This window comes from Ptiloglossa arizonensis, chromosome 8 (assembly GCF_051014685.1).
Source record: "Ptiloglossa arizonensis isolate GNS036 chromosome 8, iyPtiAriz1_principal, whole genome shotgun sequence".
NCBI lineage: Eukaryota > Metazoa > Arthropoda > Insecta > Hymenoptera > Colletidae > Ptiloglossa > Ptiloglossa arizonensis.
Window position 1 is genome coordinate 3,280,868 of NC_135055.1, and position 13,591 is coordinate 3,294,458.

At 34.6% G+C, this 13,591-nt stretch overlaps 3 protein-coding genes and 1 non-coding gene across 9 annotated transcripts in view; 2 read left to right on the forward strand and 2 right to left on the reverse strand.

Moving 5' to 3' along the window:
- Nucleotides 1-4,956, reverse strand: part of Hex-a (Hexokinase A) — a 43,076-nt gene extending 38,120 nt beyond the window's left edge. The window contains exon 1 of the mRNA XM_076318876.1: nt 4,739-4,956. Coding sequence (XP_076174991.1) covers nt 4,739-4,795 — 57 coding nt within the window. The 5' untranslated portion in view covers nt 4,796-4,956. The remainder of the gene's footprint in view (nt 1-4,738) is intronic.
- LOC143150531 (BRISC complex subunit FAM175B) lies at nt 1,696-10,818 on the forward strand. 2 transcript variants are annotated; one of them, XM_076318873.1, is made up of 8 exons: nt 1,696-2,111; nt 2,228-2,365; nt 7,115-7,288; nt 7,443-7,533; nt 7,609-7,921; nt 7,992-8,132; nt 8,330-8,651; nt 8,733-10,818. In XM_076318873.1, the coding sequence occupies exons 3-8, from the start codon at nt 7,202-7,204 to the stop codon at nt 9,225-9,227; spliced, it is 1,449 nt and encodes a 482-aa protein (XP_076174988.1). In that variant the 5' UTR covers nt 1,696-2,111; nt 2,228-2,365; nt 7,115-7,201; the 3' UTR covers nt 9,228-10,818. The 2 variants fall into 2 exon arrangements, with proteins under 2 accessions (XP_076174988.1, XP_076174989.1); XM_076318874.1 differs by lacking the exon at nt 2,228-2,365 and having other exon boundaries at nt 1,696-1,869.
- On the forward strand, nt 6,192-6,274 carry Trnal-cag (transfer RNA leucine (anticodon CAG)). The gene has a single exon. It is a non-coding gene; the product is annotated as a tRNA-Leu (tRNA).
- Nucleotides 9,686-13,573, reverse strand: Hps1 (Hermansky-Pudlak syndrome 1 protein). Of its 5 annotated transcripts, none has more exons than XR_012993086.1 (9): nt 12,967-13,572; nt 12,579-12,844; nt 12,026-12,495; nt 11,325-11,952; nt 11,057-11,201; nt 10,862-10,975; nt 10,700-10,785; nt 10,387-10,624; nt 9,686-10,290 (listed from the first exon to the last, which is right to left on the reverse strand). XR_012993086.1 is itself a non-coding variant. In XM_076318870.1 (8 exons), the coding sequence occupies exons 1-8, from the start codon at nt 13,084-13,086 to the stop codon at nt 10,447-10,449; spliced, it is 2,001 nt and encodes a 666-aa protein (XP_076174985.1). In that variant the 5' UTR covers nt 13,087-13,573; the 3' UTR covers nt 9,686-10,446. The 5 variants fall into 5 exon arrangements, 3 of the variants coding, with proteins under 3 accessions (XP_076174985.1, XP_076174986.1, XP_076174984.1); XR_012993087.1 differs by having other exon boundaries at nt 9,686-10,030; nt 10,114-10,624; XM_076318870.1 differs by having other exon boundaries at nt 9,686-10,624; nt 11,057-11,195; nt 12,967-13,573.
- Between the last annotated feature and the right edge of the window lie 18 nt (nt 13,574-13,591).

The following is a 13,591-nucleotide window of genomic DNA, read 5'->3' on the forward strand; positions in this document are numbered from 1 at the left end:
GCCATAAATTTCCAATGATCTACTAGAAACGTGTCTAGGTGACACAGTTATTGCCTCGAAGGTTTCCGTGTAACTTTATTCCGGAAATTCAATTCTCTAGTGAAAATGAATATTATTATATTTGTTATTGTATCCCCGTGAGAATGTAATCGATGAATTGGCAAGAGTTTCACGATGAAAATGAGTACAAACACGACTACATTCGGATTACTTTCAATTACACGTAGTTTAACATTTTTCAAAAATGATTCGAACGTTCTATAATTAGAAACGATCCGAACGAGGTCGTGTCTGGGCTCATTTCCATTGGGAAATCTTCGCCAATCCATTGGTAATGCTCTTACAAAGATTCAATGATAAAAGTGTTGTTACGTCTACAGAGCGCATGTAATGCGAGACTCGTTCGTTGTTTCTGTCTCGCTCACTCTTGATGCATTTCGTTGCACTTCGTTGTCTCGCTCACGATTGACCCGGTGATTTAACTACTGTGCGTTTAAATCATTATGCATCAAATTCTAACGCAATTTCGAAGACTTGAGAGCACATCCAAAGTATTATATATATATTATATATATATTAATCTAAAATATTAAAACGACAGCACGGATTCACCTAACTCGAACCGAACTCGGACACCGTTAAATATCAAAATCACTGCACACGCCAAAGATGTAATTAGAAAAGCTTGCTGGTTTCTCGAGACATCGGATACCCCCATAATCGTATCTCACATTTCGTCCTTTGAAGAATCAGCAATACGAGAAACGATTCAAGGTGGTAATGATTTTTCTGCGAACACACCCGACCGTTAACAAAGCACATGTTGTGAACAAGTAATTGTTGAGAAATTTTAAGAACTAGAACATCATTTTTTAAATATTTTAACTAATTAAGTATCTTAGTTTTGAAACATTATTTTCTTGTCACGCAGCAGTAAACAAAATAGGATGAAAATATCTTCCGATTGAAAAATAATTTCTATTTTTAAGTACACGTAATGGATCGATAAAAAATAAACAAAACTATCTAAAAGTTTTCGCAATAACCCAACTTATATCTAATATTCTATTCTCTTCGTAAACATTCAAGTACCGATAATCTTCTACGCTAATATTCCGCTTTGGGAGAAATTGTTTACTTATAATTGGAAAATAATAAAAAATGACAAATATATAGGAAACCTAATTTGTTCAACACTGTAAATAATTCGTGGCAAAGACTAGTATCGGTTAATGAAAATAAGATAAGCCGAGAGACGTACACTACGTAAAATTTAATTAACTAAATATAGAACGTACTTGTAAATCATTATAGATAGCATAATGGGTGTTTAAAAGTTACCAGTCAAAGTGCAATTTTAACGATAAATAGTGTTTGAGCTTTCATGGCTGCTTAGATTATTCGCTCGTGGATCGTAGCGTTGGTAAATAATGAAAATTTATTTACTTGGTTACACGCGAACACGATCGAAAAGAACGGAGAAGAAAGTTCATCTTCGGTTGTTCCTTGTTCGCAATGACGTTAGTCGACCTTAGAGCGACGAGTCGTAGAAGCAGGTGATCGATTTCATGGCCTCGAGCGCATCATCACATGTGACACACTCTTGCAATCATTAAGAATGTGATTCTCAATCGTGCGTGCAGAGAGCACGCGTGTCTGCTCGCCAATTTCATCTCAGCTTACTGACCTGCATCCTTCCGTCGCGCCGACTTTCAATGGACGTGCTTTACGATCTCGAAATTATTCTAATACACCGTACAATACAGTGTGTCCCACACGCGAAAAAATCGACACGTTTTTGACACAAAGTGCAGTTGGAGATTTTCATTCACCAGAAAATACTAGCGTTGGGACATATTTCGAGGCACGGTTAGTCAAGTGAAATGTTTCAATTTTTATTTTAAGCATCTTTCAACGAACTATCTCGCTCGTTCGATTCGTTGTTAGCGTGTTCGTAAATAATGACTCCGTTTCTGGCATCGATCAATCGTATTACCTTGTAGTGATTTAATCCTTCGATTAATTTACAATTCCTTCGAATCATGGAATACCTTGAATATTGGGGATCGAATTCCGATACACTCTGTCCTTCGTGAGGACTCTTTATAGAGGTAATTAATTTTTAATCGTCGTATAATTTATAGAAACGAATCGTTTCGTTTTGTTCTTGAAATATTACTTTTGTAGATTATTTTACGATTGAAGATAATCGTACACATCTTTCTAGGAAGAAGTTTTCAAATTTGGATATTCATCAGGAGTGTAACTGATTCTAGAATGCAAAATAACTAAACTGCAGCGGTGGGCTATTCGAACGATCTCTGATGCAATAAATTATGTACAAACTGTTAAATAAACATTTGAGGTAAGATGCGATGATTGATTGAAATAAGAAGCTGAGTCATGTTTGCAATCGCGATAAAGGTAGAACACACGCGCGAGGTAATCTCTTGAAAAATACGAATAGTAATTGACAATCTTAAAATCAAAACATTGCTCGAACTAATAATTTCCTCGAAAAATTACCTAACACTTCTTTGTGGAAGATAAATATCAACGTTAGACATCGTATTAAAACATACGTAATTATGTTTGAAATAAAAACGTAACTGCACTTTGTAGCTGCATCGTTGCACCTAAATTGAGTTTTACTTTTAGCAACAGCCAGCCTCCTAGCTACGCTCTACCTCTTACGCGTTTACACACGTTTTATTTTATTTTTATATTCTTGTATCCGTTCCCCCACACGTAATAAATACGTTCAACAATAACAATAGTAATAAATGTCCAACAGTGACATAGAATAACAACAGATGATTCCAAACGAATAATTCCTATACATTAACAGTTCCATTACTCGTTAGCTTTCGATCATAAAATAATAAATGTCTAACAGTGACATAGAATGACAACAGATCATTCCAAAAGAATAATTTGTATACATTAACAGTTCTAATACATATTTCAATACTTATTCTCCCAAACAAAATACTCTTCGGTGATTCCTAAGTATGATTTTACAACGAGAAGAATATCGAATTTCGAAAACAGTAATTAACAACTATTTCAGTGTTAAACGGCTCGAGAACCGTTAGAACACGTTGGAAATGAACTCGGTAGAGTCGACGCCTGTTGATTTATAAATTAACCATTTTTTCATTCAGTTCCAACGACGAACATCTTCGATCATCCCGGGAAATTTCATCGATGACGTCGAGCCATCTCGAGTCACCTAATTTTCAAATAAAATTCAAAATACTCTTTTAATATTCCGCGTGTTGCTCAGGCCGCGAGCGTAACGCGCGTACCGCGTGCGAATTCGCGTGACGCGAAAACTCATGAATGAAAGCTGCTACGATCCCACCACTCTCGTTCTTCTTCTCCCTTTCTCTTTCGCCTCGGTTCTAACCGCGGGAACATCGCGCGCGGAGTCACGAATCCGCGTTCGTGTCCTCGTTCGAAGATCGCAGCAGTCGCCAAAAGGGACGCGAAAGCATATTGTTTCGTAACTACTCCGGCGCTCGCAACGACCCATTTTTCGCGCAAACATAACACGTTCCTTTCGTAAAAGAAATATTCGCAAACGAAAAGGAACGTCAGAGACGCGCCTTTTGATCAATAATCGATTCACGTAACTCGAATCGAACGAACAGTTTCGAGTTACGCGTGGACCGCGACTAAAGGAACGAAAGATGTGTAATCTTTTTCTCAAAGTCGTACCCTTTCGAGTTGTCAAACGCATGTGCTCGAGCAGAGACAGTCCTAGAGGGAGATTGATGAAACTCGATTTGAGGAAAGTGTCGCCGAGATGGTTTGAAAAATAATGATGGTACAAACGGAACGGTGGGTGAATCCGTGCGAAAAAATGAATCGAGAATGTGGAACGATTATTTTTTTTTCCGACAGTGGAGATTCGTGGAACACGTGTGTACTTGTACGCGACCTTACTCGTGACCACGTTCGAAGGATACCACTGTACCGTTCGAAACGATGTCCCGATTTCTTACACGGGACACTAAGGGTTGGTATAAAATTACTTTTCGAGTCGGATACGATAACAAGTCACGACATTGGTACCGTTTATAAACTCGGACGAAGGCTAGTTTTCCCACGAATCTTTAACATCGATTCACTCTCGACGAAAAAAATGTCACTCTAGGTTCTCGACTTGTCTCTCCACGTAGAAACACCATCTCTTCGAACCACCAGTTCGGTAACATTTCCACGACCAATGAACGAGTAACAGAGACAACCTGACAGACAGAAAATTCTACAAATCAAAATTTACCAGAAAAAACTACGTAAAGTTTCTCTACTAAAAACGAGATTACGAATGCACGTAGAAAAAGTATTCTTCACAAAAGTTCAATTTTATTCCCATCTTCGGGAAGCTTGTGGAACGTGAGTCCACAGAAACTTATGAGATCTCATTACTCGTTCCCCGTGATTCGAACTTCGTCGAGAGAACTTGGTCCCAGAACGCGACTAGAATGAAAATTGCGTAAAAGCGAACCGACCGCCTTGTATCCGGACACTGTGTCGATTAACCCCACGAGTGTCGATGGCGGGTTAACGTATACCAGAACGTCATACGATACTCGGTAGACGGGTTCGTGTTACCGGCATCGTTAGGTCCAATTAAGCATTTTTCGCGCAGTATCCTAACAGCGCGTCTTACGCAACGGAAAAGTCAAGGGCGCGAACCAGGACGGTGAAACGTCGCTGGACGTTTACTTACCGGTTTGTCTATGTGTTCCCATTTCTCGTGCACGTAATCCCATTTTTCTTCAGTCATCGTTCGGCCGCACAAACCTGTCCCGTGAAAAAGGCGGGAGGAACGGAGCGGAATGGTAATCGCGACTCCGTGGAACGGAGTAGAGGTAGCTGGGGGGAACAAAAATGACGAGAGCTTCGATCGACGAGAAGCAATCACGGAGCCCCTCTAGAGATCACTAAAAGCTTACATCACGCGATCCTCGAGCCCTGCATCGAATCTACACCGCGCGGCTAGAAATACAAGCGCGCGTCGCGCGTACAAGCGAAACGGGTATTTTGGGCGACCGTTAACGCGCGTTCCACGGACTCGTTGCTAACAACTTCGCCGACGGGACTTCTCCTTCGATGGGTTTTTTTTTTTTTTTCTCGGCAAACGGTCCCTTGGGACCCTCGAATACAAGAATATTATCGGTGACCAGGATTTTCGTTCTGGTGTCGAAACAGTCGCGGAACCATTTTCGTTGGATTCGAGACGATCGATGATGGAACTTACGTAACAGAAGTTCTCGAGTTGATAAGTCCCAATGAGAACGATACGAGAAAGGAGTTCGAATTGAAATTAGGAAGAAATGGGACTAAAAGTTTACTGCTTGGTAACCAAAGATTATTTCGAAGCTTTCTATTTTTTTTTTTTTTTTTTTTTTTTTTCGTTGCTTTTGTTGCTTGGAACGAACGATTGTCTCGTGTGAGGTATTTTTGGTTTTGAATTGTCGTGTATACATCTTTGTACATTGTGTGAAAACGTTACGTGATTTGATATTGGGAGTTTCTTGAAAGCGACTATGCTCGGGATTTATCTTTTACGAGAGACGTAACTCCTTTTCGTACGGTACTACGTACTTTGGGATACTTTGTGTTTTCTTTTAGAAATTATTTCTGCACAACTTGTACGTACTATACTACACCCTGATAGTAGATAGAAGCATAAGTAAATAATATACAAGAAGAAAAACACAAAAGTCCATAAAGAACCTACCATTCTTCCTTGTATGCTTTTCCCCCACGCTGTTGGGTAATAAGTTGAAACAAAATTAATTGGCTGCCCAATATCACTAAGCTACCCCCACCTTATCTTTTAACTAACTTGCATCGACCAGACCGATTCTTTCTTGGAATCTTCGATAGGAACTGCCTGCAATAAGTCTTAATTTAGGCGAAAATCTTAATTTAGTTCTACTTAGGGAATTTGTTCATAAAATTTAATAACGTATAGACATTTCATTCTTAGCTTACAATCATTGCGGTATCTATCTAATGAAATACAAAATTTAAATGGAAAACACAATAGAACGTATTTGAACGTGTTAGATGTTGATTGTTGATTGCATATTTTTTATAGTATAAAATTTGTTCATTTATATGTTGAAATGCTCGTTTCTTACGTTTTCTCACTGTAATAATGATCAGCGTGCAATGTCAGGATGGCCGAGCGGTCTAAGGCGCTGCGTTCAGGTCGCAGTCCACATTGTGGGCGTGGGTTCGAATCCCACTTCTGACAAATACTTTTTTAGTCATTTTATGTCGTGTCGAATTTTCAAAAAACCGTATTCTTTTCATACGGGCATTTGATTATTCTTTTGCAATTATACATCGAACACATCGCGTACATTTTGTTATATTTCTATTTTAAATTGAGAATATAAAAGCACGATACAATACCAACAGTTTCCAATAATAAATTTTATATGTAAAATTAGTCGTACATAAGTCAGTATTTAAGGAATTAATATCAATTATTCGAATAAAAATTTCTAGACATTTATAATTGACAGCTGATCTTTCTCTAAAATTTATTGTAATCTGTTCATTCATTTTTCCTCAAATTCCTTGTCGATTATTTCGTATCAAATAAGTATTAGTAGACACAAATACGGAAAGAACTTTAATTTAAAAATTTGTTGCTCGGAAGGATTGGGTCTTATGCACACATTTCCAATTCTTTTGCTATATGAATTACTCTTGTACGTACAGTTATAGAGATAACAAAAAATGTGACACGAGGGTTGAAGCCTAGCAATTTTTTAAATCACAGACATTTATTAACAAGGAAATAAATTAATACATTCGTCTCAAGTTTTCCATTTCCAACGTACGGACTCCATGCATTTCTTTATTACTTTTAAAACAATTGTGTGTTCCGATGAATATATTCATAGGTAATACACCTATAAATCCAGTACTTGTATAAGATTGTACAATAGTAATTCTTAATTTAATTTCAATATACATTGACAGTTTCAAAGAAACTTGTAATAGCTTTTGAAATAATTCAAAAACTTACAGTTTATACGATTAATGTTAAACAAGTAAATAAATTGAACATAATACATTGCTGCAGATATGTGGATAAAGCGATGAAATCCAACAGCGTGACGATAGAAAGTATAAAACAGAATTACGAAGTGTGGAACAGTTAATTGTCAATATGGCGGATAGCGATTTGCTCATCACGATTTCGGGTGCTGCACTTTCTTTACTCTTCTACGAAAATGTTCGTAACAGCGGAGACCAGGTAGAGGACAAATCTTCTTCCTTGATTGTTATTAATAATGCTCTTTATTTTTCGTAATTACTCGCTGGATGAAACACACGACCTTAGCGATCTAACCTCGAACGAAGATTTCGAAAACATTGAAATAATCAAATTTTCGTTCTCCGTATTCTAGATGGGTTTTTTACTCGGAGAGAATCTTGAGTTCGTAGTGAAAACGTATACAGATTCAGACAATCAAATAGAAACTGTGAAGACACATAATAGTAAATATACTTAATTGTGGTTTATCATAATGTACAGACACCCTCAGTTCTGCAATAATATTTTGACGTTTTTAGATATTGAAACTATTATTACTTGCCCGTTGCCAGAACTTTTACACGATTCTATTGGAAGAATTAACAAAGAGAAATTAAAGGATTTTATGCATGACAAGAGCAAACAAGTTATAGGTTGGTTTCGCTTTAGGAGAAATACAGACTTGGTACCCACCATGAGAGATAAAATGTTACACAAAGAGTTTGCATCGTATTTTTCTGGAGGCAATGGTTCTAAAGAAGAGTTCTTTGTTACTTGTTTGTTAAGCTCTTCGACAAGCAATGCAAGAGGCACACATAGGTTTAAACATGTCTTTTTAAGACGCAGAAGGGGGTGAGTAAAGACTATAATTATTTAATTATGATCTTCCTTGTCAAAATTAGAAAACAATCTGTGTTTATAGAATATTTGAACCAGTTCCTTTAAGGATAAATAATTTGGGAAATGATTCGTTTATACACGATGGTTCAGATTATAAACCTACTCCTACCAAAAAATCATCAGATATACCAGATGTATTTACTGAACTCATAGAGTCTTTGAAGTAAGTTTGTCAATAGATAGCCTGTATCAATGATAGTGATAATATTTGAGAGTTATTTTATTTTTGATATAGGATAAAGCTATTCATAAGTATCAAATGTTTTTGAAACTATATCTTTAAGAAGTAGTAACCTTCATTGGCGCACCATAATTTTCTCCTGTTATCTTTAGTACTTAGCTGGAGCTATTTATTTTTAGTTTGGATCTCACAAGGACATCTGGACTTGAATCTGCTATTACTATACAAAAAGCAGCTGAACAATACTTGAATCAATTAATACCAAAATTATGTGAATCTGACCTTGAAGTGGCAGAGCTAGAAAGGCAAGTTAAGGAACTTAAATTTAATAGAAAAGACAAAATTAGTGGTAGTTCGAACAACTTTCATAAAAACTATGAAGAAGAGGATCGTATTAGTGAAGAAAGGCAAAAATCAGAAAAAATGTCTCCCCCAAGAATTGAATCTCCAGACAATGTTCGTGAAGATAGGCAAACATTTAAAAATCATTCTACTACAACTGTATGTATTATCATAGTATCCAAGTGTTCAATTATACATTTTAGAGAATTTATCTAGTTAATATTTTTCTCTTTGTTTTAGAGTCAAACTACTACCAAATCAAGAAATACAGCCACATCTATTGAAAAGAGTATTAACCAAAGTAAAACAAGAAAAACAAATACAGATACAGTGAAAAGTTCAAACCAAGAACTACAACCTGTAAATGCAATCTCACAACTGAAAGTTGATTGTACAGAAATCATACCAATTAGGGAGAGATGTTTTCCCAATTTAAAGTCGGAAATTGTAAAGGAATCGATCTGTAAAAGTGAAACAAATGAATGTGGTCTTGGCAAAGGTAGAGGAAAGTTGATACAAGAAACTCATCCAGGACAAAAAAAATCTAGAAAAACTTCAAGCTTGATTGCTACACGAAGTACTAGTGAATGCACTTTGCAAACTCAAGCGTTTGACAAACAAGAATCGTCTGAAGCAAATTGTGTACAGAATACAGCTTCCCAAATGACTTATAGACAAATTACGAAAAAAAAGATAAATAATACGCGCAAATCGGATTCAACAGATAACCATTAAATAAAACACGTTCACTTATTCTTAATTTCCACTGAAAGCTTTATAAGAACATACTTAAAATTGTAGAACATTTTATGCAAAAGAGAAAGAATTGACAGGAGTTTTAGGACGCTTACGCTACACGTGTATGCATTGTAAATATTTCTAATATGTAAGGCAAGTTTGTTTTTAGAATGTTTGAATCTTACTGAAATGATGAAGTAAAACGCTGTTGTACCATGTTCATAGTATTGAAGCTATGCATTATAAAGTGGAGAGGCATCATAGACTGAACTACTGAATAGGTTTTAACGCGTTCTTGTGGAAGTTCTATGTATAAAAATACTTTTAAAAACTTACATTGAAACTTTTTTTTGTACTATTCCAATATTTCTAATATGTTCCCAAATATTTACAATGCTCTGTACCCTAGATTAACTAAGTTCCAATGAAGCGCTGAAATTATTACACAGTATATGTTCTTTTCCATAAAATTTTAAACTGTGCCATTACATTTCTAAGTATTTAACGTATAAAATAAATACAGATGTTTTGCATTACCATGTTTTATAAATATTGAGTTAATACATGTGATAAATACTTTATAAATATTAATCGTAATGTAAGGTATTCACGTTAATGGAAAACTAATTTTCATCTATACAGGAATACTTTAATGGAATGTTATTAAGTAGTTAGGACATTTTGAAATTTGAAAAAAAATCGAATTTTTTAGTCTTAAATAGTAGTTTGAAGCCCACGAGAAAACTGGATAATGATGTGATGGAAAAATCCATAAAGTGGCCTGCCGAAGACAACTATCCCTATTTATGAGGAATTGAGCAGTGATTACTTATTAGAATTTTTTTTAATTTTTGATAATTTCAGAAAATATAAACAAACGTACAAATTTTTGTACAAATTCGATAGGTCAAATACAAATAGCTACCACTTTCGTAATTTTTACAAAAATGGAAATGTTCAATTGTAAATGCCTAGAGAGTATACTCTAGTATAAAGTATTTTTTGAAATTTTGTTCCAGATAATCACGTTTGGCAGGAATCCTGCACACTGTTGACCCATCTTAAAAAAAAAGTCATTCAGAGCAATGCCACTAGAAATCTAAATAAATAACATTGTAAAACAAGTCACAAAAACTTATATTAATCAAATGTTTACTTTTTTCTGCTGATGTTTTAAAATGAGTAATTTTTGAACCCTTCAAAGTGTCCTAACCCCTTAAAGTATGTCAGCAGGATTGTTTGGAACACCTGTAACTTCCCATATTGTAGCTGCAAGTCTCCTTGAATGTTCTAAAACACACGATGATGTTGCCAGTCCGAGGTGAACACAATACAGTTCGTAGATTCTGATTTTATTTGCAGATAATTTGGGAAAACACGTTTCAGCCAATTTCCTACAAAATTATAATACAAACAAAATGAAAATTCACAGTAGAATAAAAAGAAAGTTCAATACAAATGATACAAACCTATAATAATCACCGCAAAAGATACCTGGTATAGGAAAATTTTTCATTATATGATTTAAATAAGCTTTACATTTTAATGGTGAACCCTGCACAAAAAAATATATACAATAGAAACAGTGTCAAGTTGTGTCCTTGTTACTTTAAGTGCTAGAATTCACTTACAGAACTGTCCTCAAACCACAAAAAATAAGCATAATTGAATGTTGTATCTTTCCACATTACTGATAAGTGTCCTTCTTCTAAATGCATCCTGCTTTGTTTGACCATATTCCAAATCTGCAAAAATAATTTTTAATTAGGTCATGTTTACTGCAGCTTTCTTTTATTAATTGGTTTATATGATTCTCTATAAGATACCTTCTTTGTTGTAAGAGCAAGAGTTTCAGGATTAGTGAAGTCTAATGTTGGAGCAGTTAGTCGATGCGTGGTTCGATCAATGTATATGAAATGTACAAGGCCTGGAAATTCTTCTAGATATTTATTGATGGTTAGGGAAGTTCTCGTAGATTATATGGCATTAAGGAGGTATATTTTCATATGGAATTTATCGCAAATAAAAAAAAAAATAAAATGTACTTAGAAAGCCATGGTACCAAAAATCAATCAAGTAATTACAAAAGGATATGATCCAAGGGTAAAGTTCTTCAATGCTTTTACTTTAAGGAAATCACTGAAGTCATTTAATTTTTGACGAACAAGTTTTCCAACTGTTGTGAGCACATCAACACCTTGTTTTAAAAAATTTTTGTCAAAGCAGGTTAATCTGTATAATTCTTTCAAATTATCTGTGAATCCAGGTGTATTAGATTCAATTTGAAGTATAGATTCTGGATCTCTAGATTTTAAGAGATCCATATATTTTTTTCTCACAAATTCCCACTTCAATTGTAACCTTCGTTGACACATGTCAACATCGTTACTAACGTTAGCTCTATTTTTCTTAATTCCATCTAAAGCCTTCTTCATTGCCAAGTCAAAATTTTCAAATGCTGGTCTTAATTCATCAATGTCCCTTTGAAGTTGTAGACCATTTATAATATTTAAATAATGGAAACTATCATACAATCCTGATGAAGTAGCTAGATTAGTCACTTCCACTATCATGACAAGATTAATACCATCTGCTAATTCAAAAATGTGAACTGCATTAGCAGTATAATCACGCTCAGACCCAAGTAAAATTAAATGACTACACAAATCATCATCAGTTAAAGAATATAAACCTTCATTGATGGAAGACTCTCTTGATCCTCCTATAATAAAGTAATATGTCAATTCACAATACCAATCATGTTAATGAAGAACTTATGGTAATGAAACTCGTACTAAATAAGTTTGTAATGTCTTCTGAAGTAGGATTTGCTAGCTTAGCTCCGAAAGCTACATGCTCGTCTTTAGAAGAACTATTTTCAGGCAAAAGAATATCACTATGGTCATCATTATTGCCATTTTTTCCAGACTGACTATCACCATTTCTTTTTTGACTGACTACCCAACACATAAGCACCATCAGTAATATATCGGAAGCATATAAGTCGTGAGCATTTTTACTGGAGTACAATGAAAGAAATTTCTGTTCTACCAATATCAATATGTGTACATTAGAAAATTCAGACTGTGCCTTTAATTTATCACAGGCATCGTGTAATACTTTTAATATTGCTACTCCTAAATCGGTATTTATTGATAATTGTTCTATGGCTTCTGTAAGCATGCTTTGTTCACATGTTCTTAGATGCACCCATGCATCTAATAAAGAAGAAACTAAGCAAACTTTTTGTCTGCTTATTTTTAGTCTAAAACAACAGTTATAACTATAGTATTTTGCAATTATATAAAAATAATTTCTTCAAACTAATAATATCCTAATTAAACTTACATTCCAACGTCTGGTCCACAAACATGCCTTACAATCGATACACAGACACCTAATGTTCTTTTCATTAACTCTACTTCTTCCATGGAAATATATATGAAAGTATATCCCATAAATTCATCAAATACCATGTTTGTGCCATCATGACATCTCATTGAAGTGTAAGAATTTCCAAACTGAGAAGCCATAACATGCTGAGATGTAAGAATAGGTGAAAATAATTGCATTATCACATTTGGATTAAGTTTCAAAACAATGTCATTTGTATCCTGTAAACAATATTAATTAAGTAATGTAAATATTTTTTAATATACGAATTTGTATTTAGTACTTTATAATTCGCATTGATTAAATAGAATTCATATTTTGTAAAAACTTAATAGAAACATACCTTGTTTTCAGAAATCAGACCTTGAAATCTAGCTAGTTTTTGAATATGGCTTGCAAATTTGTTGTTGCATTTGGTGAAAAGAACATCATTCAGATGATCGAAAATTAAAATACCCTTCATTTTATAATTAAATTAATAGTATTTCTTGTTGGTTATTATACGATGCTGGCAATCAATATTTATATCCGAATTTATTAATGAATTAATTTTTGTTTTTGAATTATTCCGGTTTACAAACTCAATGCAGTGGCTCATTCTTAAACGCCAGATTGCTCAATACACACAGTACGCCAACCCCGCCATTTCATTCAACGCCCGTGAACAACTACTTATAGTTAACACGTTTAACTAGATTTGTACTGATAAAAATGTATGCGATAAAGTTAATTACCTACTGTTCGTGTCTTCGAATTCTACGCCAGATGTCCTTATTCCAAGAAGACACTCCAAGCGCATAATTCGAACGTGCGTAGTAATATCAATACAATATGTATACAAATACAAATATTTAGACGAGACATTTGTTAGTGATATATTCGAAATGTATACTTCTATTAATAAACAATACAAATTCCGAGTATTTCAAATCTTTCTTTATTACACCCTTCCTTTGATTTCCCTCCAA